Source organism: Cibotium barometz, chromosome 26 (genome assembly GCF_041138505.1).
Source record: "Cibotium barometz isolate CiBa-2024 chromosome 26, ASM4113850v1, whole genome shotgun sequence".
Classification (NCBI taxonomy): domain Eukaryota; kingdom Viridiplantae; phylum Streptophyta; class Polypodiopsida; order Cyatheales; family Cibotiaceae; genus Cibotium; species Cibotium barometz.
The window spans coordinates 54,687,040-54,709,994 of NC_141071.1; the positions used below are offsets into that span (position 1 = coordinate 54,687,040).

General features: G+C 47.3%; 1 protein-coding gene across 1 annotated transcript; it reads right to left on the reverse strand.

The window, feature by feature from the left end:
- Nucleotides 1-5,896: 5,896 nt before the first annotated feature.
- LOC147624107 (U-box domain-containing protein 13-like) lies at nucleotides 5,897-22,219 on the reverse strand. The gene is made up of 5 exons (XM_086820769.1): nucleotides 21,063-22,219; nucleotides 8,126-8,242; nucleotides 7,430-7,855; nucleotides 7,188-7,349; nucleotides 5,897-7,028 (listed from the first exon to the last, which is right to left on the reverse strand). Exons 1-5 carry the CDS (start codon nucleotides 21,465-21,467, stop codon nucleotides 6,147-6,149), a joined length of 1,992 nt encoding a protein of 663 aa, XP_086676895.1. The 5' UTR covers nucleotides 21,468-22,219; the 3' UTR covers nucleotides 5,897-6,146.
- Between the last annotated feature and the right edge of the window lie 736 nt (nucleotides 22,220-22,955).

Here is a 22,955-nt window from a genome sequence, read left to right on the forward strand (position 1 = left end):
GCGAAAGGAGCACAAGTCAATTAGGATACGGTGCCCAAGATTGTGCAAACTAGCAACCACATTCTACCAAGAGAGGATTGAATAGATTTCTAACATGAAACCTATATGCCTTGAGTTGGATTAGAGTAAGAGCACACCTCTAAACTTGATTAAATTGAAGCCACAAGATGAGCATCCAATAACAAAAGTAGAAATTGTTAGAAGTCATCTCCTGTCTATATTCATACACCAGGGCCTCTGTTGTGGGTGTGCCCGCCCTGTATAAGGTGTTTTATCATTTTTCCACACTCCCCGTATTTTTTCCTATTTTTTTCCCATTTTTCCTAGTGGTGGGAGGGTTGCCGGAGGATGCCAGGAGCACTCCAGTGTTGGCCGACTGCATGTTTATCAGTCGTGGGCTACTGGGCTGCTGGCCGACTGGAGTTTCTCAGTCGTGGGCATTCATCTGCTGGCCGACTGCATTTATGCAGTCGTGGGACCATTTTCAGCAGTCGTGGGCACTTCATATGCTGGCCGACTGCTCTTCCAGGGATGTATATATAGGCCCCTTGCCCCCACCACTTCCTCATTCAGTTTTCTCGGGATCTTGTGTATAGAGAAGAGTTTACACACCTATCTCTCTGTGTTTCTTGTGCTCTTTATTTTCTGCAGTCTACTTGCTCTTGTCTACCCAAGTTTGGTTATCATTTCCGCTGCATATTCTGACATGGTATCAGAGCCCTAGGCTCTAGACCTTGGGCGTTTTTCTGAGCAAGAGGAGGAGCGTTAGGCTGCTGATTGGTGGACTGTTTTGGGCTGAACGGGAAGAGAAGATGCAAGAGGAAGGCGGGCAAAGGTGCTGGACAACCACTTGCAGGTTTTCATATTTTTTTCCCCACCCACCTACCCTATTCAGGTTACTCTCTGCGATGGCAGATTTACTAGAGATGGCTGAGAAGCACGTGAAGATTCCGACTCTCCCCACGTTCCCAGTGGATCGTCAGTTGGACGGGTCCAATTACGGCATCTGGAAGGTCATGATGGAGTCGGTTCTGGAGTCATATGACCTTGCTGATTTTATTATCATCGGGTGCCACGGTCGGAAGCTGAGGAAGGGGAGTTATTATCGACGAGGAAGGACCGAGAGGCACAGGCACACATGTGGGATCGTGTCAACGCCAGGGTCCGGTTGTTTATTTTCCTCAATTGCACACCACAAGTGATCAATCATGTGAAGCACATGACGCTGGCGAGAGGCATATGGGAGCAAATGGCTTCTTTGTATAACAAGGTGTCACCCATGAAACGGATCTCCTTGGAAGTGCAGATGCGGGTTATGAACCCTGCAAAGTCTTCGACGATGCGGGAACACATTAACAAGCTGCAGGCCCTTCAGCAGGAAGTCCTACAAGCTGGGAAAGAGATATCATCTGAAGATATGGCCATCACTTTGCTTTCCCACTTGCTTGGTCAGTATTCTGCTTTCTATTCCTCGTTGATCACGAGTGGCAGGCTCAGCACCATTACTTGGGAGGAGCTTGTGCCAATGGTCTTGGACCAAGAGGAACGTTTCACGAACCCTCCTCATGGCGGAGGTTCGGAGGCCTTAACTGGCCAACGGTCGAAAGGCCGGAATACCAACAAGGGCAAAGGGAAGGCTTCACCAGAGAAGTTTTCTGAGAAGAAGCCTGACCAGAACGAGAGAAGCTGAAGGCCGAAAGATCTTGTAATGATTATGGCGAGAAAGGCCACTACTGGAGGAAGTGCCCTAAACGGACAGGGAAGAGTGCTGATTCCTCAGCCTCAACTGCAAAGACTCCGGCATGTGTGCACTTAGAGATGGTGGACTCCGATGCTTCATCATCTTCGAGCGAGGAGGCAGTTGGCTTCACCGCGAAGGATACCCGGGAATGGATTCTCGACAATGGTGCTTCCAAGCACATGACTCCATCCCGTAACTTCTTTCTGGATCTGAAATGGCAGTCAGGTCATATCTTTATTGGCGATAACTCCACTATTCCGATACATAGTGAGGGCCGGATGGAGATTATTCTCGCACTTCCGTGTCTTTGGGAGTGACGCGTATGTACATATTCCGAAGAAGCAGAGGGGGAAGCTTGACTCCAAGTCCCGCAAGCTGCTATTTGTTGTGGGGTATAACTCTCTTTCCAAGGGATACAGGTTGTATGATCGAGATAGGAATGAGATTGTTGTCAGCCAAGATGTGGTCTTTGACAAGCATGTTCCAGCATCCACTGTCGAGGAGCCGCCACTTCTTGGAGATCCAGAAGAGTTTGATGATGATTCCCAGTCTATCACTCCAGTTGATCCACCTCAGTCATCAAAGGAGCTTGAGCCTGCAGCTGGAGTTGAGCCCCCGCGGCCACAGGAGGCTCCACGATCTGTTCGAGTACCTAGGTGGTTGTTAGACACCCTTCGGGAGTCAGGTGTCACGGAGCTACCCTCGGAGTGGACCACAGAGGACGGCCGCTCACATCGAGTCCGAGATAAAAGCAACACGGCGGAGCTTCTTCAGGTGAACTATGCTTTGATGTCTCCTATCATGCGGGACAAAGAGCCCACTTCCGTAAAGGAAGCCCTTTCACAGGATACTTGGAGGAAAGCCATGCAGGTGGAACTTGATGCCATCGAGAAGAACAACACTTGGGAGTTGGTTCCGAGGCCGTCGAAGCGGTCAGTCATTGGTGTCAAATGGGTCTTTAAGACCAAATACGCGTCTGATGGGTCGGTGGACAAACACAAAGCCAGGCTTGTGGCTAAAGGTTATGCTCAGCGGCCAGGCATCGACTACGAGGATACCTTTGCACCGACAACGCGGATGACCACGATTCGGACCGTTCTTGCCCTTGCTTCTTCTCAGAGGTGGCCCGTGTATCAAATGGATGTAAAATTTGCGTTCCTTAATGGTGACTTGCAGGAGGAGGTGTACGTTGAGCAACCTCCCGGCTTTATTGTTCCAAGATCGGAAGGGATGGTTTACAGGTTACGTAAGGCCTTGTATGGTCTTAAGCAGGCTCCCAGGTCTTGGAATCAGAAGATTGATTCCTTCTTTATTCGGACTGGATTTCAGAGATCAGTTGCAGATCCGAACCTGTATCTCTTTCGGGAACGTGGCATGGTCACACTTATCATCCTTTATGTGGATGATCTCATTCTCACCGGCGGTCATGTGGAGCACATTGGAGTGACGAAGGCTGCCTTGTCAAAGGAGTTTGAGATGACCGACTTAGGCTTACTCCACTTCTTCTTGGGATTGGAGATCTGGCAAACCCAGAGGGGGTTTTTCGTCTCTCAGCAGCGGTATGTTCATGAGTTGCTTGAGGCCTTTGGGATGGAGAACTGCAAGCCTATTACTTCGCCGATGGACCCGAACACAAAGTTAACCGTTACAGATCCTTGTGAGCCAGTTGATACCTCGCAGTACCGAAAGTTGGTTGGTTCATTGATCTGGTTGCTGAACACCAGATTGGACTTGAGCTTCTCTGTGGGGCTGTTGAGCTCTTTTATGCAGATGCCATTAAAGACTCATTGGGACGCAGGATTGCGGATCTTGCGGTATCTGCAGAGTACGAAGGATCTGGGACTCTTTTACACAGGAGGGAATGGAGTCAAGCTCCAAGGTTGGAGTGACTCAGATTGGGGAGGAGATCCAGACACGAGGAGATCTACTTCAGGATACAATTTTACCCTCGGCTCAGGAGCAGTTTCTTGGAGCAACAAGAGGCAGCCAACTATTTGCCCTTTCTTCGACAGAGGCAGAGTATCGGGCTGCTTGTGGTGCTGCTTGTGAGGTTGTATGGCTGCGGAGGCTGCTAGGCGAGATTGGGTTTCCACAGAGGAAGCCCACAGTCATCCAGTGCGATAACCAGAGTTGTATAGCCATTGCTCGGAACCCGGTTTTCCATGCCCGGACCAAGCATATAGAGATACAGTATCACTTTGTACGTGAGAAGATCTTGGCTGGTGACATCTTGCTACTTTATTGTTCAATGGAGGACAATGCGGCGGACCTCTTCACGAATTCTCTACCTCAGGCTACGCTCAGGCGGCACTCCAGCTCCCTTGGGTTGGATTCACAGCCAGGAGCTGAGAGGGGGTGTTAGAAGTCATCTCCTATCTATATTCATACACCAGGGCCTCTGTTGTGGGTGTGCCCGCCCTGTATAAGGTGTTTTATCATTTTTCCACACTCCCCGTATTTTTCCCTATTTTTTTCCCATTTTTCCTAGTGGTGGGAGGGTTGCCGGAGGATGCCAGGAGCACTCCAGTGCTGGCCGACTGCATGTTTATCAATCGTGGGCTACTGGGCTGCTGGCCGACTGGAGTTTCTCAGTCATGGGCATTCATCTGCTGGCCGACTGCATTTATGCAGTCGTGGGACCATTTTCAGCAGTCGTGGGCACTCCATATGCTGGCCGACTGCTCTTCCAGGGATGTATATATAGGCCCCTTGCCCCCACCACTTCCTCATTCAGTTTTCTCGGGATCTTGTGTATAGAGAAGAGTTTACACACCTATCTCTCTGTGTTTCTTGTGCTGTTTATTTTCTGCAGTCTACTTGCTCTTGTCTACCCAAGTTTGGTGATCATTTCCGCTGCATATTCTGACAGAAATCATATACCTAGAGAGTATTCCCCTTTAAGTCATCAACCGTGCTGGAATTCAAATTGCAAGCAATTCAAAACTCCACCAAGGAACCACTCAATCAACAAAAACACATATCACAACCTCAAGTGTGTTACAAGGATAATCGAGTATCGAAAGAGGAATAACCTCTAGATAGCAAGGTGGTTGTGTGATGCCAAGGCAACCAAGGACCAAATCTATTGAGGCACTATGGATAGACACAGCACATGACATAAAATGACCCAATAATAATGTTAAATTTCTTGGATGGGGACTAGACCAAATGAGGGCATCAAGGGCATGTAATATAGCTGACATGGCAAAAGAGTATTGGTGGATTTGTTATCCAGGCACACACGCCTCCCAAGAGTGCCCACAAGTGGAAGCAAAAAAGGTGTCCGGCATGCCAAACCAAACAAGGGGAGAACATTTGACAAAATTTTCGAATATGGCAGATCTGATTCTAGGTCTAAACCTTGGCACTCACCAAGGGACTAATTCAATGTGTTGCTTCAAAGAAATTACTTTTGTTTTGAAAGAAATGCACATCTCAACTCATGCTAGCTGTGAAACTTGCCTAAACTTCATCATGTGAGACATCATCTTGCCTACATGCACTTGTTTGCCCAAGTGCACAAATGAAAACGGCATACAGCAACAGTATGAGTTCGTGTATCGGGTCCCCATAACCCCCCCACTAGTTTTGAATCTAAAAGTTGACTAGTAGAACTACTAAGCGCACACACTCCAGCAAGTCTTAAATGAGGTTAGTCAACCAAGATGGTGATCCAATCCTTGTTATTATGGTCAGTCAGTTTTGGGATAGTAAGTTTTCACATCCCCTTTATTGTATCCATGTAATGTTCATGGTGCAGTTTGTCCCACCATGGGTAGACTTTGAAGCACAAATGTACTATTTTTTTTGAAGTTTCGTACATAGCATCGAGGGTTAACAATACATTGGTGGACTCAATCGCTACTGGTATTACTATGTCATTGTGTAACGACAACCGCATTCATGACTTCATAGCTTAATTTAAGAAAAGGAACACCTTTTTGTCAGTTCTAACTTGTTTTCTCTTCCAAGCTTAGAATCTTAAGCATGAGTTAGCATCTAAGCCAAGTCCCAAGTCAAATCCGTAAAGTCAAGTCCCAAGTAAAATCTGTAAATCCCAGCACACAGCCTAGCACCCTTGAAAACTTACTAAAAACACTTCTCATACCCATTAGTTGTTATGTACAGCATGAGACCATGTTAGCAAATAACATCTTCAAAAAACTTTAGTACATAAATTGATTCAGAGCGATGCCAAGAGCTACAGATGAACAATAGAATCTCGGAAAACAGTCTTTCACCACCTTCAAACAGATCAAAACATAGCAGCATAGATCAAGCTGATGCAGATAAACAATGGTTTAAATCAACACTTATACGATATTTTCCACCTGATACAATATTTTCCTCCTGATAGTCCACACAATCAGAAAGCTACAACACCACTCAAAATTCGATACCTGGATTAAGCCACATCTGGTGCACCGTTTTCATGCTTGTTCAAATGGTCCAATAGTGACAATGCTTTACGGCGTGCCCTTGCTGTCCCATTCCTGACAAGCTCATTCAAAGGACCATGAGCCCCAAGCTGTCCAACCAAAGCTGTCTGTAAAGGATCGTTTAAGCAAAGAGCTAATAAAACAGCAGCTGCATTCTCCTTGTTCCGAGGTGAACCTGTTTTGATAAGCTCTACTAACACAGGGATGGCAGATGCCTGACCAATAGCACCTCTTCCTTCTTGATGGGTAGCAAGAATTGCAAGGATAGCAAGAGCTTCATCTACCATATCCGAAGATGGGTCTTTCAAAAGCTGCATCAGAGGAGGTACAACAAATGCTCTTACTGCTCTTGCTTTGTTGCCCTGGTATATAGACAGATTGAAGAGAGCAGTAGCGGCATCCTTTTTCCCTCTTAAGGTACCATCACGTAGAAGACTGACCAGTGCAGGTATTGCCCCAGAAGCACCTATTGTCACCTTGTTCTCATCCACGACAGAAAGACTAAAAAGAGTAGCAGCAGCATTTTCTCTAGCTTCCATGCTTCCATTCTTTAGTACCTCTACAATAGGATCAATGGCTCCACCTACGACAATTGCTCCCTTGTTCCCCTCGTGTATAGAAAGATTTAACAGTGCCGTCACAGCATGTTCTTGTGTGCGCGAATCTGGGGATGAAAGGAGCCCTACCAGAAGAGGGATGGCACCTGCCTCTGCAATACAGACACGATTCTCTGCGTTTCTTTTTGCTAGCATTCGTAACTCTCCAGCTGCAGCTCTCTGCACATCTGGTTGACCCAGAGACAGTTTTTGAAGCAAAACCTCAATTGTCTGCCGTTCACCTGGCGGTATCTGTCATGATATCACATTGGTTTACCAGACAGTCCATACAACACGATCCCAAGATGCATACCAAAGCCCTAGACAAAATAACAAGCACTCGCACACGCATGCATGCACAATAAAAGAAAATCCAGCCGTTAACTTGAAGACAAATTCGCCTGATCCGACCTTTTTAGGCAGCTCAATCCCATGAGTCTCACACCACTGTGCAATCAAGCTCTTCAGCACATAGTTGGGCGTCAAAATCAAGTGAGGCAGGACTTGTTGTGTCTTTGGACAAGTTTTATTTCCAGCATCTAGCCATTTCTGGATGCATGCTCGCTCATATGTCTTCACACCCAAAAAAAAAGTATCAATATATTAAGCAAACATGTCAACTGTCAAAGTACAATACCATAGACTGAACTGACCTGACCAGTCGCTACAATGACCGGGTCCTTCATGAGTTCCAAAGAGATAGGACAGCGGAAATCGTCTGGTATGATGGGAGAGCTCATCTTTTCGGGTTGCATGTTCTCATTCTCGGGCAGGTCCAGTAACACGTTGTCATTTGTTGCGAACTCTTTGAGACAAGACAACAAGGAAGACATCTCTTTGAATCTCTCACTTTTCCCCCCTCCATTGCCTGTAGAAATGCGATTTAGTGCTCGTGTCTCTTGCTTTATTTCTGACAGCGTCTTCAGGTGCAGCTTTTCAGCCAACCTTTCCAAAGCAGCATCGCTAGCTGCCTTATCACTTTCTTGTGACAGCACAATGGCTACATCATTGTACGGATCTACATCTTGCACATCTGCTCTTCCTTTTGCTCTTTTCAACTGAGAATGCACTAGCTCGACCTGCAGGGGCCAACAGTGAACACACGTGAAATTAAGATTAGAATGCGTTAAGCTTCATATAATAACCATAAACCAAATAAGTCAGAAGTTCACCACCTGCTCCATACACGAATTTCACTGTATGTCAAATGTACATGTATGGAGTTGGCATCATGCTTACAACAAATGTGTTTCTACACAAGTTATTAAGGTGACTAGATAAGACAAGATTATGTCATGCATACCCCTCTTAATATGTGCTAGATATTAAACACTATTATAAAAATATACCTGCTCTCGTACTTCATCAGATATGTCAAGAAGAACATAGGGCACATCATCGAGTGCCTGCTCCAGTTCTGCTGTCACTGCCAAGAACCGATTCACAACAGCTCCGCTCTCTAAAACCTTATGACATGCAAAAGACATATTGTAAAGTGAAAAACAAGCATTCAATGTACTCAACGATGTCAAAATTAGAAACTCAATAAAGCAATCCTAATTGATTCAAGAAAAAAGAAGAGACCAAGTACTGACTCCCTATTAAGCTGATTGAACTAGCACATAACACATTGCAATCCTCTTTTAACTCCTTTGTCCGCACTGCACTTTTAAAGTGCAGGGCTGTAACTTAGGAATTTTTTTGAAAAACAAAAATTAGGCTTCATAATCTTTTGCAATTCCAAAATTGTAATCTTTATTTAAAAACTCGTCGTATCTTTTTTTTCCAAGGAAAGATCCTTCATTAGTCATAAAAGAAAATCGCAAAAGCAAAATACAAAGAAGCTCTCATGCAGAGCATAGTCACAGGAAATGGCCGTTTCAATCCCTATAAACGCGTTTCTTCGTTTCAGGACCCAATCCGTTTACATGGCCGTTTCTTGTTTCCCAAGTGATATTGTCACAGGAAACGGCCATTTCCACCCCTAAAAACTCGTTTCCCCGTTTCCATTCCTCGAACGTTTCCGTTCCCGTTTCTCGTTTCTGGTGACTATGATGTAGAGCAATGAAGTATATTCCTCAAGCAAGGTACAACAGAAAGAAAAGCTAGCCTCTTGATGGGAGCCTACATTGGAAACAGAGGAGGGAAACGCCACACTCAAGGCCTATAGTGCCACATCAAGTAGTCGGGTACCACGGTGAAGGGATACCACCGAACCCCCCCGCCCATAGGCCTTCAACACGCCAATCTATGTACTCACTGCATGTACCGTTAGTGGTGCAACCACACAACTATATCTCATAATAACCGAGATCATTTTATCAGTATCATTCTTCTTAACAGCAACAAAATAAGCTTCAAATTGATGCATAGTCACAGGAAACGGCCGTTTCAGTCCCTAGAAACGCATTTCTCCGTTTCAAGACCCCATCTGTTTCCATGGCCGTTTCTTGTTTCCCAAGTGATATTGTCACAAGAAACAACAGTTTCCACCCCTAAAAACTCGTTTCACCGTTTTCATTCCGTGAACGTTTCCGTTCCTGTTTCTTGTTTTTGGTGACTATGAATTGATGCAACCAAGAATAAAGGGTCGTGGGGTCGAGTTTACCATTATACTTACTGAAGTCTATCCTCTCGGGAGGATGCTTCCAAGAAGAAGCTGGTGTCGCTCTTCTGTCTAAAGCCAACCTAGACCCTTGAGGTAGCCTAAGGCCTACGCCATGCTCAGTCAAGGGGATCAAACCCTGTTCTAGAGTGGCCCTCACGGGTGACCCCTTCTCCTACATGCAACTACATGCTTCCTACTCAAATGCCTGGTATCTGGCTACAAGCCGAACACTTGGAACACCTGTCATCATTCTAGAAGGTGACTCACAATATGGACTGGCACTGCTTCGTGTGCGGGACTTGCACACTTGACCAAGACCATGTACGGGAATTGTTCACCTAGCCTTGGACGCTTAGAGTGGAACCTTGGCTAACACGTCCCAAGTTGGGGCTCACAAGGGACCAGTTTCCACCCCACGTCCTGCACCTGCTTGTGCAGATATGCCTACGTGGCATTTGAGTGTGAGGCATAGTAACATGAAACGTTTCGTCATTTCGAAGGTTTCATTTCGTTTCGTTTCATCTATTTTGGACGAAACACAAAGGTTTCAAAATGACACTTCCTATATATACATACCAAATTTATAACATAGCCAACAGAAAGATGAAGATGCATTTTTTGGGACTAGTGGTGGGTATAAAATTCATGATTTTGGGAGTAGGTTTTTTTGGCATTTTCAAAATTTGGGCAAGAACACGAGAAAGAGAGAGAGGAGGAAAGAAACTGGTTATGAGCCCTGCAAAGTCGTCGACGATGCGGGAGCATATTAACAAGCTGCACGCTCTTCAGCAGGAAGTTCTTCAGGCTGGGAAGGAGATATCGTAAGAGGACATGGCCATAACGTTGCTGCCACACTTGCCCTCTCACTACTCAGCATTTTACTCATCTTTGATTACCAGTGGCAGGCTCAGCACCATCACGTGGGAGGAAATTGTGCCCATGGTCTTGGACCAGGAGGAACGATTCACGAACCCTCCTCAGGGTGGAGGTTCGGAGGCCTTAACTAGCCAACGGTCGAAAGGCCATAACACGGGCAAAGGGAAGGCTTCATCAAAGAAGTCTTCTGAGAAGAAGTCCGTCACTGACCGCAAGAAACTGAAGGCAAAGAGGACCTGTAATGATTGTGGCGAGAAAGGCCACTATTGGAGGCAGTGTCCCAAGCGGAAGACCGGGAAGGGTGAAGATTCCTCAGCAACAATCATGAAAACTCCGGCTTTTGTGCACCTGGAGGTGGTGGACACCGATGTTTCATTTTCTTTAGGCAGGGAGGAGGTTGGAGGATTCTCTGCAATGGATACTCGCGAGTGGATTCGAGACAGTGGTGCTTCCAGGCACATGACTCTTTCCCATTCTGATTTACAGGATCTCTGCAGGTATTCTAATCACATTCTTACTGGGGATACATCCACTATCCCAGTTCACAGCGAGGGCAAGATGGAGATAGTTCCCGATGGCAGAGGGGAGAAGCATTCCTCCCAGGTGTTGTATGTTCCGTCACTTGGTTTTCATCTGTTGTCAGTGCATCAGGTTTGCAAGACTGGCGTACGGGTGGAGTTTGATGAGCATTTTGTTGCTCTCTGAGACAAAGCAACAGGCCAGGTGGTTTGGGAAGGCGGAGTGGAGAATGGAGTTTACAAGCTTTCAGCACTCTCTCTCCCAGGTCCTCAGGTTTGTGATGAGTGGCAGTTTGGTAATGGCCACTTAAGTGTGGATACGCTGCAGGTGCAGGCTTTCCGGGACCAGATGGTGGATAGCTTGCCAGTAGATGGCAGCAGTTGGCAGGAACTCTACAGTAGTGATGTTGGTAGTTCTTGTGTTCGTCAGTCAGAGGAAACTGAACAGGTAACTTATGCTCTGATGTCTCGTAGTATTCGGGACAGAGAAACTCCTGTAGATGAGGATGTTCTTTCCACGGGGACCTTTCGGAAAGCCACACAGGTGGCAGTTGATTACTTGCAGAAGGAGGTGCATTCTCCACGCTTTGTGGTTCCGGATTCAGAGGGGGTGGTTTACAGGTTTCAGAAGGCCTTGCGTGGTCTTCAGCAGGTTTCCAGGACTAGGCTTTGCACCGTAACACATGTTGATCCTTGTGAGCAGTGTGATGCAGAATGGTTCATTGATCTGGTTGATGGACACCACATTGGACGGGAGCTTCCTGATGAGGCAGTTGAGCTCATGGTTGCAGATGACTCTTTGGGAGGCAGGATTGCGTATCCTGTGGTTTTTGCGACATGCGAAGGATCATGGACTCTTTTAAACAGGAGGGGGATTGATTGATGGAGTCCGACTCCACGGTTGGGGTGACTCAGTTTGGGGAGGAGATCCGGACACGAGGAGATCTACTTCAAGCCCAGGAGCAGTTATACAGAGCAGTAAGAAGCAGTCATCTTTTGCCTTGTCGACGACAGAGGCAGAGTACCGGGCTGCTTGTGATGCTTGTGAGGTGGTGAGGATGCAAAGGTTGCATTGCAGGATTGGGCTTCCACTGGAGGAACCCATGGTCATCCAGAGGCACTTTGTTCGTGAACAAATCGTTGCTGATGACATCTTGCTAGAGTTCTGTTCGACGGAGAACAGTACGGTGGACCTCTTCACGAGAAGTCGCTATCTCAGGATTTGCTCAGGCGGCACCCCAGCTCCCTGTGGGGTTGGTTTCACAGCCAGGAGTTGAGAGGGGGTGTTAGAAGTCATCTCCTATGTAAAACGGCCTTCAGAAACCAAAGGGCGGTGAAACAAACACTCGCACATAAAACACTTCAACACCATTGAGGACCTAGAAAAGGAAAACAAACAGGGGGAGCTAGAGTGCTCCTGCAAATAGTACACCGACACCGATTGGCCCCAAATCGCAGTGGCGCCCCTTGCGGTATTTCTTTAATTGATTATAAGAGCTTTGATTACAATATAAAGATGGTAATTCAGCCGTCCCAGTGGAACTCCTGAAGCCTGCAAAGAACCTGCATCTGGCTTCTTTTCCACACGGCATCCACAAACAAGTCCAGCCATTGTTCATATCGAAAGACTCTTCACATTGAGTCTGCATAGAGAAGCTTTCTCCCATGATCAAGGCTGCCACAACCATCCATAGCCTCTCACACTATGAACAGCATCACACCCTGACACATCCAGTGCTTCTGCATCACAACACAGACTCCCAAACTGTCTCTCAAAAGAGTATCACAGCACAGCATACTATACAGTTGACACACCTGTACAAACCCTCTCTACCATCCAAGGGTGTACTATCCATCTCTGTCATGGATTCCCTGTCCCTTGTCCTATCAGTAGCAAGGCTGTACCAAACATGTGTCCACTCCTGTACCTTCTGCCTGCATGTGACCTATCTCCTGGAGAAACCCACAAACATGTTTCCTCGCCAACAACAGCATACATCTAGTTACCTGTTCCCTCATGAAACATCTGGCAACATAGAGATGCCCATAACTGTAGGTCCCACTGTTCCTTTCTAGCAAGAAGAAAACAATCTGCTCCATGAGCACGCAGCCATGCGAGCTTGCATCACTCCCATGCCAAGAAACATAACCAAAAGACCTGTGCCTGTAGCCAAAAACCAAAGCACACATAGCTGAATTTGCAGCCACACAAAAACAGCCCATAAATTGTCCTGTTTCCACCCTCTGAACTGTCAAACCCTTCCTCTCACAAAGGGCTAGAGAGAACCACTCTGTAACAGTCTTGAACCAGTGAAAAGAGAGACTCCGAAAGACATCACCTGCAGTCCCACTTGCTCACAAAGAAAGAGAGACTTACAGTCTTTATGTCGCTTTCCACAAAAGAGGGAAAGACACGAGGAAAAGCCCCGTAGTGTCCTGCCTTCTTGTCCTGCAGTCCACGCCTTTGTGTCCAACTCTGCCTGTATGGACAGCAGCGCAGCCAGCCAACTTCATGCCAAAAGCAAAAGGGGAAGGAGGGATTCGATAGGCGCCTGTGTGTACTGTTGCGCAGCAGCCAGACAACCTCCTTCCAAAAGCCACGAGAGAAAGAGAGGTTCAGTCTGCACCTGTGCTTTCTGTAGCGCAGCAGACAGCCAGTATTCTCTCCCCAAAAAGCATGCGTGTGGAACTATTCACTTGCGCCTGTAGCTTCTGTGCCTTAATAGCCCAGCCCGCCAGCCTTCCTAAATCAAAAGAGAGAGAAACTGAGTGCTGCCCGACCAGTACACAAGCCTGTGGCAAAGAGGGAAAAGCTTCAGCGTGCAGCCCAACCAGTCGCCAGCTTTCCCATGAACTAAATCTCCTGCGTGAAGCTGCAGTCCAGCCACCCACCCTTTCCAAGAGAAAAACACATGTGCATGCTGCAGTCGACTCTTAGCAAGAGAGAGAGAGAGAAAAGCCAACGTGCTGTTCATCCCCATGCTTCCTTGCAGCCCACTTCTTCCAAAAAGCACACGTTTCCTCAAGAGTTAGGCGCCTACTTGCCTGCCAGCCCCTCCTCTTTCCCAAAAAGCACACGTGGCCCCAAAATAGCTTATGGGCCACGTTTTCTTCATAAATGGCATTAAAAATCACTTAATGGTTTTTTTAAAACCTTTTAAGTTAAAATTCCTTTGCCCCCTTTCACATGGGGTTATCCACACATGGGCTTCCTTTTTCACTCCAACCTGATGCCATTCACACTGTCCACCATGTCCCCGTGCACACCTGCATATTGTCCAGAGAAAAACACAGGGTCGTAACATCCTATCTATATATATACACCAGGGCCTCTGTTGTGGGTGTGCCCACCCTTTGTAGGTGTCTTATCATTTTTCCTCACTCCGTGTATTTTTCCCCCATTTTTCCCTATTTTTCTTGGCATGGGTGGCTGCCTTGTGATGGCAGGAGGACCCAGTTGCTGGCCGACTGCATCAGCATGTTTGTGTTCACATCATGGAGCTGGCTGACTGGTCTGGTCAGGTCGTGGACCTTTTTATGCTGGCCGACTGCTGTTTGCAAGTCGTGGGCTCCTTTGGTGTCCTATCGGCTGCCCTACAGCAGGCCGACTGCTGTTGGGGGGCCATATAAAATGGCCCCCAGCCCCCTTGTCACATTTGAATCATTCCGGGATTCTTCTTGTGTATATAGAGCAGAGTTACACGCCTCTATCACTCTCTCTCTTGTGCTGTTATTTTCTGCATTGTGTTTTGCTCGTGTTCCCAGATCTGGTCATCATCTCCGCTGCGTATTCTGACAACCCCCTGCCCAACCATGGGGTATAATCCCCTTTCTGGGGTGGGGTAGCACTAATGGATGCCCCCTTCTACCTGCAAATCCTACCTGTCTACACAGCCGTTTGGCATCCAGTGTCATACCAGATACGCAGAACCACTGACATCATTCTAGAGGGAGACTCAGTACGGACTGGCACTGATTCATGTGCAGGCCAATGCACACCTGACCTTGGACGCATGTGCAGGACAATTCACACTTGACCTCGGACGACTGGAGTGGAACCCTAGCTGACTCGTCCCGGGCTGGGCTCACATGGGACCAGTTTTCCACCCCAGGTCCTCCACCTTCTGTACAGATATGTCTACGTGGCATCCAAGTGCGGGATGCACATGACAAACCAATACTTGATAAGCAAACAAGTTGTATCTTGTGTGCAACATTGACTTTGCAAGGTATCAATATATCAAACTTGTGTAAGTGGTCCACAATACTCTGAATTGTAAATTTATCTTATGGGCAGTTGAAATATGTTGGCAACAAATTCCATGATAATTTGCTAAAAAGCTTCCAAAGGCATATACTAAAAAGGTTGATTGGGAATCTCCAATGGCATCAACAATCCGGGCATCATCCCAGTTAGAAGTCATCTCCTGTCTATATTTGTACACCAGGGCCTCTGTTGTGGGTGTGCCCGCCCTGTATAAGGTGTTTTATCATTTTTCCTCACTCCCCGTATTTTTTCCCTATTTTTTCGATTTTTTCCATGGTGTGGATGGATGCCAGATGGTTGGCAGAAGCACCTAGTGGCTGGCCGACTGCATATTCAGCAATCGTGGAGGTGCTGGTGGCTGGCGGACTTGCTCCTACAATCGTGGAGGCCATTTACTGCTGGCCGACTGCTGTATGCAGTCGTGGAGAGCTTTTACAGCTGTCCGACTGCATGCATGGGGCATATAAATAGGCCCCATGCCCCCCACCATTGTATCATTCAACCCAAGTTTGGTGATCATTTCCGCTGCATATTCTGACATGGTATCAGAGCCCTAGGCTCGTGATAGATCTTGGGAGTTTTTCTGAGCAAGAGGGGAGTTATTGTCGATGAGGAAGGACCGAGAGGCACAGGCACACATGTGGGATCGTGTCAACGCCAGGGTCCGGTCATTTATTTTCCTCAACTGCACACCACAAGTGATCAATCATGTAAAGCACATGACGCTGGCGAGAGGCATATGGGAGCACTTGGCTTCTCTTTACAACAGGGTATCACCCATGAAACGGATCTCCTTGGAAGTGCAGATGCGGGTTATGAACCCTGCAAAGACGATGCGGGAACACATTAACAAGCTGCACGCCCTTCAACACAAGCTGGGAAAGAGATATCATCTGAAGACATGGCCATCACTTTGCTTTCCCACTTGCCTGCTCAGTATTCTGCTTTCTATTCCTCGTTGATTACGAGTGGCAGGCTCAGCACCATTACCTGGGAGGAGCTTGTGCCAATGGTCTTGGACCAGGAGGAACGTTTCACGAACCCTCCTCACAGCGGCGGTTCGGAGGCCTTAACTGGCCAATGGTCGAAAGGCCGGAATACCAACAAGGGCAAAGAGAAGGCTTCACCGGAGAAGTCTTCTGAGAAGAAGTCTGACTCAGAACGAGAGAACTGAAGGCCGAAAGATTCTGCAATGATTGTGGCAAGAAAGGCCACTATTGGAGGAAGTGTCCTAAGCGGACAGGGAAGAGTGCTTATTCCTCAGCCTCAACTGCAAAGACTCCGACATTTGTGCACTTAGAGATGATGGACTCCGATGATTCATCATCTTCGAGCGAGGAGGCAGTTGGCTTCACCGGCGAAGGATACTCGGGAATGGATTCTTGACAGTGGTGCTTCCAGGCACATGACTCCATCCCGTGACTTCTTTCTAGATATGAAACGACAGTCAGGTCGCATCTTTATTGGCAACAACTCCACTATTCCGATACATAGTGAGGGCCGGATGGAGATTATTCCCGACGGCAAGGGGGGCAAGCATGCTTCCCGTGTTCTTTATGTCCCTGCTCTGGGTTTTCATCTTCTATCAGTGCATGAAGTATGCAAGACTGGCTTTCGGGTGGAATTTGAGGAGCATTCAGTTGCTCTACGGGACCGTGAGACTGGCCACGTTGTTTGGGAAGGCGGTGTGGAGAATGGTATCTACAAGTGCACTCTCCTCGTTGACAGGTTCTCAGGTCGGAGATTTGTGGCACTTTCGTTTTGGCCACTTAAATGTGGATGCATTGAGGCGAGCTTTCCGAGACCAGATGGTAGTTGGCTTGCCAGATGTTGGTAGTAGGCAAGGGCGTTGCAGTTCTTGCATACGTGGTAAGCAACATAGGGAATCCTTTCCGAAGCAGGCTTCCACGCGGGCTTCGAAACCATTGGAGTTGATTCACACTGACTTGTGTGGACCTCAGCAGACACCATCTTTGGGAGGATCTCTCTACTTTATGCTGCTTGTTGATGATTGTACCAGATTCACGTGGGTCTACTTTCTTTCCCAGAAGGACCAAGCTTTTGCTCGGTTCAAGGATCGGCACGTGATGGTGGAGAAAGAGTCTAGATTTCAGGTCAAGACTCTCAGGGCTGATAAAGGAGGTGAATTCTCCTCGACTGTATTTCTCAGATTTGTGCAGATCATGGCATCAAAAGGGAACTGGCCAATACTGGATCGCCTTCGGAGAATGGAGTTGTTGAACGCAAGAACAGGACTGTGGTGGAGATGGCGAGGACCATGCTGGAGCATCGTGATCTTCCTCGTCCACTTTGGGGAGAGGCTGTGGCAACGGCTGTCCATACCCTCAACCGATCTCCGACGACTTCAGTACCCCATGACTCCATTTGAGGCATACTTTGGCAGGAAACCTGATGTCTCGCACTTCCGTGTCTTTGGGAGTGACGCGTATGTACATATTCCGAAGAAGCAGAGGGGGAAGCTTGACTCCAAGTCCCGCAAGCTTGTATTTGTGGGGTATAATTCTCTTTCCAAGGGATACAGGTTGTATGATCCAGACAGGAACGAGATTGTTGTCAGTCGGGATGTGGTCTTTGACGAGCATGTTCCAGTATCCACTGTCGAGGAGCCGCCACTTCTTGGAGATCCAGAGGAGTCTGATGATGATTCCCAGACCATCATTCCAGTTGATCAACCTCAGTGAGTACAGGAGGTTGAGCCCGCAACTGGAGTAGAGCCCCCGCGACCACAGGAGGCTCCACAATCTGTTCGAGTACCTAGGTGGTTGTTAGACACCCTTCGAGAGTCAAGTGTCACGGAGTTACCCTCCGATATTATGTGGGACAAAGAGCCCACTTCCGTAAAGGAAGCCCTTTCACAGGATACTTGGAGGAAAGCCATGCAAGTGGAACTTGATGCCATCCAGAAGAACAACACTTGGGAGTTGGTACCGAGGCCGTCAAAGCGATCAGTCATTGGTGTCAAATGGGTCTTTAAGACCAAATATGCCTCTGATGGATCGGTGGACAAACACAAAGCCAGACTTGTGGCTAAAGGTTATGCTCAGCGGCCAAGCATCGACTACGAGGATACCTTTGCACCGACAGCACGGTGTCCACGATTCGGACCGTTCTTGCCCTTGCTTCTTCTCAGAGGTGGCCCGTGTATCAAATGGATGTAAAATCTGCGTTCCTTAATGGTGACCTGCAGGAGGAGGTGTATGTTGAGCAGCCTCCAAGCTTTATTGTTCCAGGATCTGAAGGGATGGTTTACAGGTTACGTAAGGCCTTGTATGGTCTTAAGCAGGCTCCCAGGGCTTGGAATCAGAAGATTGATTCCTTCTTTATTCGGACTGGATTTCAGAGATCGGTTGGTTGCAGATCCAAACCTGTATCTCTTTCGGGAACGCGGCATGGTCACGCTTATCATCCTTTATGTGGATGATCTCATTCTCACTGGCGGTCATGTGGAGCACATTAGAGTGACGAAGGCTGCCTTGTCAAAGGAGTTTGAGATGACCGACTTAGGCTTACTCCACTTCTTTTTGGGATTGGAGATCTGGCAGACCCAAAGGGGGTTTTTCGTCTCTCAGCAGCGGTATGTTCATGAGTTGCTTGAGGCCTTTGGGATGGAGAACTGCAAGCCTATTACTTCGCCGATGGACCCGAACACAAAGTTAACCGTTACTGATCCTTGTGAGCCAGTTGATGCCTCACAGTACCGAAAGTTGGTTGGTTCATTGATCTGGTTGCTGAACACCAGATTGGACTTGAGCTTCTCCGTGGGGCTGTTGAGCTCTTTTATGCAGACGCCATTGAAGTCTCATTGGGACGCAGGATTGCGGATCTTGCGGTATCTGCAGAGTACGAAGGATCTAGGACTCTTTTACATAGGAGGGGATGGAGTCAAGCTCCAAGGTTGGAGTGACTCAGATTGGGGAGGAGATCCAGACACAAGGAGATCTACTTCAGGATACAGTTTTACCCTCGGCTCAGGAGCAGTTTCTTGGAGCAACAAGAGGCAGCCAACTATTGCCCTTTCTTCGACAGAGGCAGAGTACCGGGCTGCTTGTGGTGCTGCTTGTGAGGTTGTGTGGCTGCGGAGGCTGCTAGGCGAGATTGGGTTTCCACAGAAGGAGCCCACAGTCATCCAGTGCGATAACCAGAGTTGTATAGCTATTGCTCGGAACCTAGTCTTCCATGCCCGGACCAAGCACATAGAGATACACAATCACTTTGTACGTGAGAAGATCTTGGCTGGTGACATCTTGCTACTTTATTGTTCGACGGAGGACAATGCGGCGGACCTCTTCACGAAGTCTTTACCTCAGACTACGCTCAGGCGGCACTCCAGCTCCCTTGGGTTGATTTCACAGCCAGGAGCTGAGAGGGGGTCCAAAGGCATATACTAAAAAGGTTGATTGGGAATCTCCAATGGCATCAACAATCCGGGCATCATCCCATGTTGACCTTCTGGCAAATTGAGCATGCACTTACATACTCATATATGGGTTTCAACTGTTCTATAGTTGGCTGCATCCCATGGTTCCTCCCTGTATGAAATCATGGTGCTCATGAAGCAATGTCAATGGCAACACATTGAGAACATAAAGATGGCCTTTGTAGAGCATATATGGCATAGTTTCTGCAAGTACATGAAACCAGAAACTCCAATGCTATATAACACATATGATGGCTATGCAGTACTAATTTCTAACATTTGAAGGAGAATGATTTCACATTCGGCCACTCAAGGTATGATACATGTGATGCACGTGCATCTACCCACCTGGCCTACCAGTTTGTGAGGGTTTCGGGCTGTGTTTTGGCAGCCAGGCTAGCAGCTCATGGGCATGACAGCCCACAACATGAAAGAGATGCACTGCAAAAGAGGGGGATGGGGGGGGGTGGATTGATGGGACTTTATACACATACACACACACACACACACACACATATACAGTGTACACATGTATGTATGTATGTATGTATGTGCACATTGAAGGTATATGAATGAACAGTAACCAACCTACCAAATGGGGTTTTCTGATGATTTCAAGGTGTCCAAACATTGGTTCACAAAGTTCAAAGTTGTGAACGCATGCTCGCTAAGGGGGTTACAAGGTCAAGGATATTGGCAAATCGTTGAGACAATGCCCACCAACGGAGATGTGGTGGTACTGGTGCTGGGTGTCTCTTGAATAGGACAAGTCCAACCAGCGTGCCTTTAACATCAGCCTTCACTATCATGGCGTGACATCATTTTAAATCTCACATTTCTACAGATCAAATGTGCACAATTTTTTCAAAAGTCCATACTAAGAGCCTGGCATAACTTATGTCCCAGTAAATCTGTACTGCATAAAAAAGCTACAGCAAAGTCGAGCAGGACTGAAATTAAAAGATAACATAAAGATAAGGGTGTGATTATGATCTGACACTACATCAAAATTAAGGAGCTGAAGATCCAGCAGGTATACCTCAGGTTGAGGGGTAGACAGCTCGTCTACTCAATGGGAGCTGTCAAACGTGGCATTAACCAGCCAGTGAAACTGACTACCTACTCACCAATCGGGGCTTTCCTTAACTTACTACTTCCAGCTGCTTACAATGCCTCATGTGCCAAATACTGTTAAAGGGACCTCATGCATCTATAAGAGGTTCCCGTCCATCACATCTACGTGCTATTATGACAACTGATGGTGCCAGATTGAGAAATATAGATCAGATTTCATGCAATGATCGGTCAATGAATGTCCGAAGCCTATCAAGGCTGTAAAGCACCCTAAGCATGGAAGATAGGGCATGTCGCACCCAAATCATGGAATGCTCGATGCCTAAAGATGTCAGTTGCTACAATAAACTTCCAAAATCCTCCTTGAAAGGGCAGGGAACATGCATGATGTGAAAAGGAAATGGCCATCAAAGGCACCAGAATCGCAATCCTAATGGTACACCACATTGCATTTTTGCACTTTTAATGTCTTTAAAGATATGATGATTGATAGCCCAAAGCATACCAGATAAATCTTGCTGCCGCAATGGCAGGTCCGAAGGAGCTCGCGGGCGGCCTGCAGGGCTCGTTCGATGGATTTGAAGCAGGCAACAGCTTGGTCAGGCAGCGTCCCTTTAAAATCCTTCACCTCCTCGAACAAGGGAGCCAGCAGTTTCACCCGCCTGGTCAGGTTTGCGCACTCTGTTTTGAAGATTCTCCTGTACTCTCCTATGTTGGAAATCTCGTTCACGAGGTCTACCAGTCGCCCGATTAGGCTGGGCGAATCAGGGGCGGCGTCCGCAGCTTCCGGGCTATCGACAAAGTCCGACCTCAAGGCCCCGCTCAGGGGCTGAGGAAGATCACCGCTGGGAAAAAGGTCCCCTTGCTTCACTTCCTGCGCAGACGCGTCCATCGGAGCGATTGTGTTCATGCTCCTGTTAACTTGGCATCCATAAAACGCCAACCGAGATGCTTCTTCTCCTCTGATCAAGCTGCGGCGATGGTGGAAGAGAATTTGTGTGTGTGTGTGTGTGTGTGTGTGTGTGTGTGTGTTACAGAGAGAGACAGAGAGAGAGAGAGAGAGAGAGAGAGAGAAGGGGGAGAGCAGGAAGAGTGCTATTGCAAGAAGACTTCTGCGGTAATGCAAGAGGAGATCAGCAAGGGCACAAACGCCACACCTAACGGACCAATCGGTGCAGAAACCAAACCTAACGGCAGATATACAGAGCAATTACTGCAGACAAGCAAAACCCTAATGTCATCAACGCGGTAGACATGCAAAGTTGCAAACACTGAAGTGACACGAGGGGAATCCTGCCAAGCGATCAGACGGAAGGGCAGAGAAGAACCTTAATGGTGGTGGAAGAAGTATGGGCCCAATCACAGAGGATGTGTGCGCGCGTGTGTGTGTGTGAGAGAGAGAGAGAGAGAGAGAGGAACCTTCAACCTAGCCTCTGCGGGATCAGAAAGTCAAGGAAAGGTGACCTGCCATAAAACGTGAGTCAAACCACACACGCCGGCTTCCATTTTTGAACGGGTCGTGGCCTGCACATACCTTATCACTACCTAGTAGGTAGTGATAGAGCTTGGATCCTACTCTGCCTTTTCTACCAAACCCCATTTTGGAAAACAAGAGAAAAAATTCTCTCTATTACAAAACAAGAGAAAAAAGTTCTCTTTATTAAAAGCCTCCCTTTTGTAATAGAGAGAAAAATTTCTCTCTATTACAAAACAAGAGAAAAAAGTTCTCTTTATTAAAAGCCTCCCTTTGTGAGGGGGTTTTGTGTATAATTTCCACCCATGGAGTGGGGCAAAAGAAAGGGGAGGCGGCGTTGTGCAAAACTTAAAATAATTTCCACCCATGGAGTCTTTGCTAAGCAAAACTATGTGTGTTCATGGTGGAAATTCTTTGGACATCAACGTTGTAATATTTTTCATAAATAAAAATATTAGAAAGTGTGACAATTAGCAGTCAATACGATGCTACACTGCTTTGAATCAAGTGGGAACCTTTGTATAAAAATGGAAATCAAGCAGCAATTTAAGTCTTTCCGTAACTTGACGTTTACATGTCACTATGAGTTGCAAAACGATGAGGGTGGATGGTGGGCCCATATGTCATGGTTGGTTGGCCCCTGAGAGTTGGGGTTTAGGCTCTACCTGCATGTAAACGGTTCTATGTCCACATGCGTAGCTCAAAGGAATCAAGATCCGCTATTATCTTGCACAAAGTGGCTTTAGCCAAAGCAACCTCCCCTAATAGTAACTGGCAAATAGAGTTGCAACATTCCTGACTACCTCTGCCCTTCCTTCTAGAATCTCGAGAGACTAGTGATCTTATTTCGCATAGCTCAAAGGTTATATTATCCTTCCCAGCACATTGGTTTTATACTCTTCTCTTTTTTGGGTGGAAAGTCAC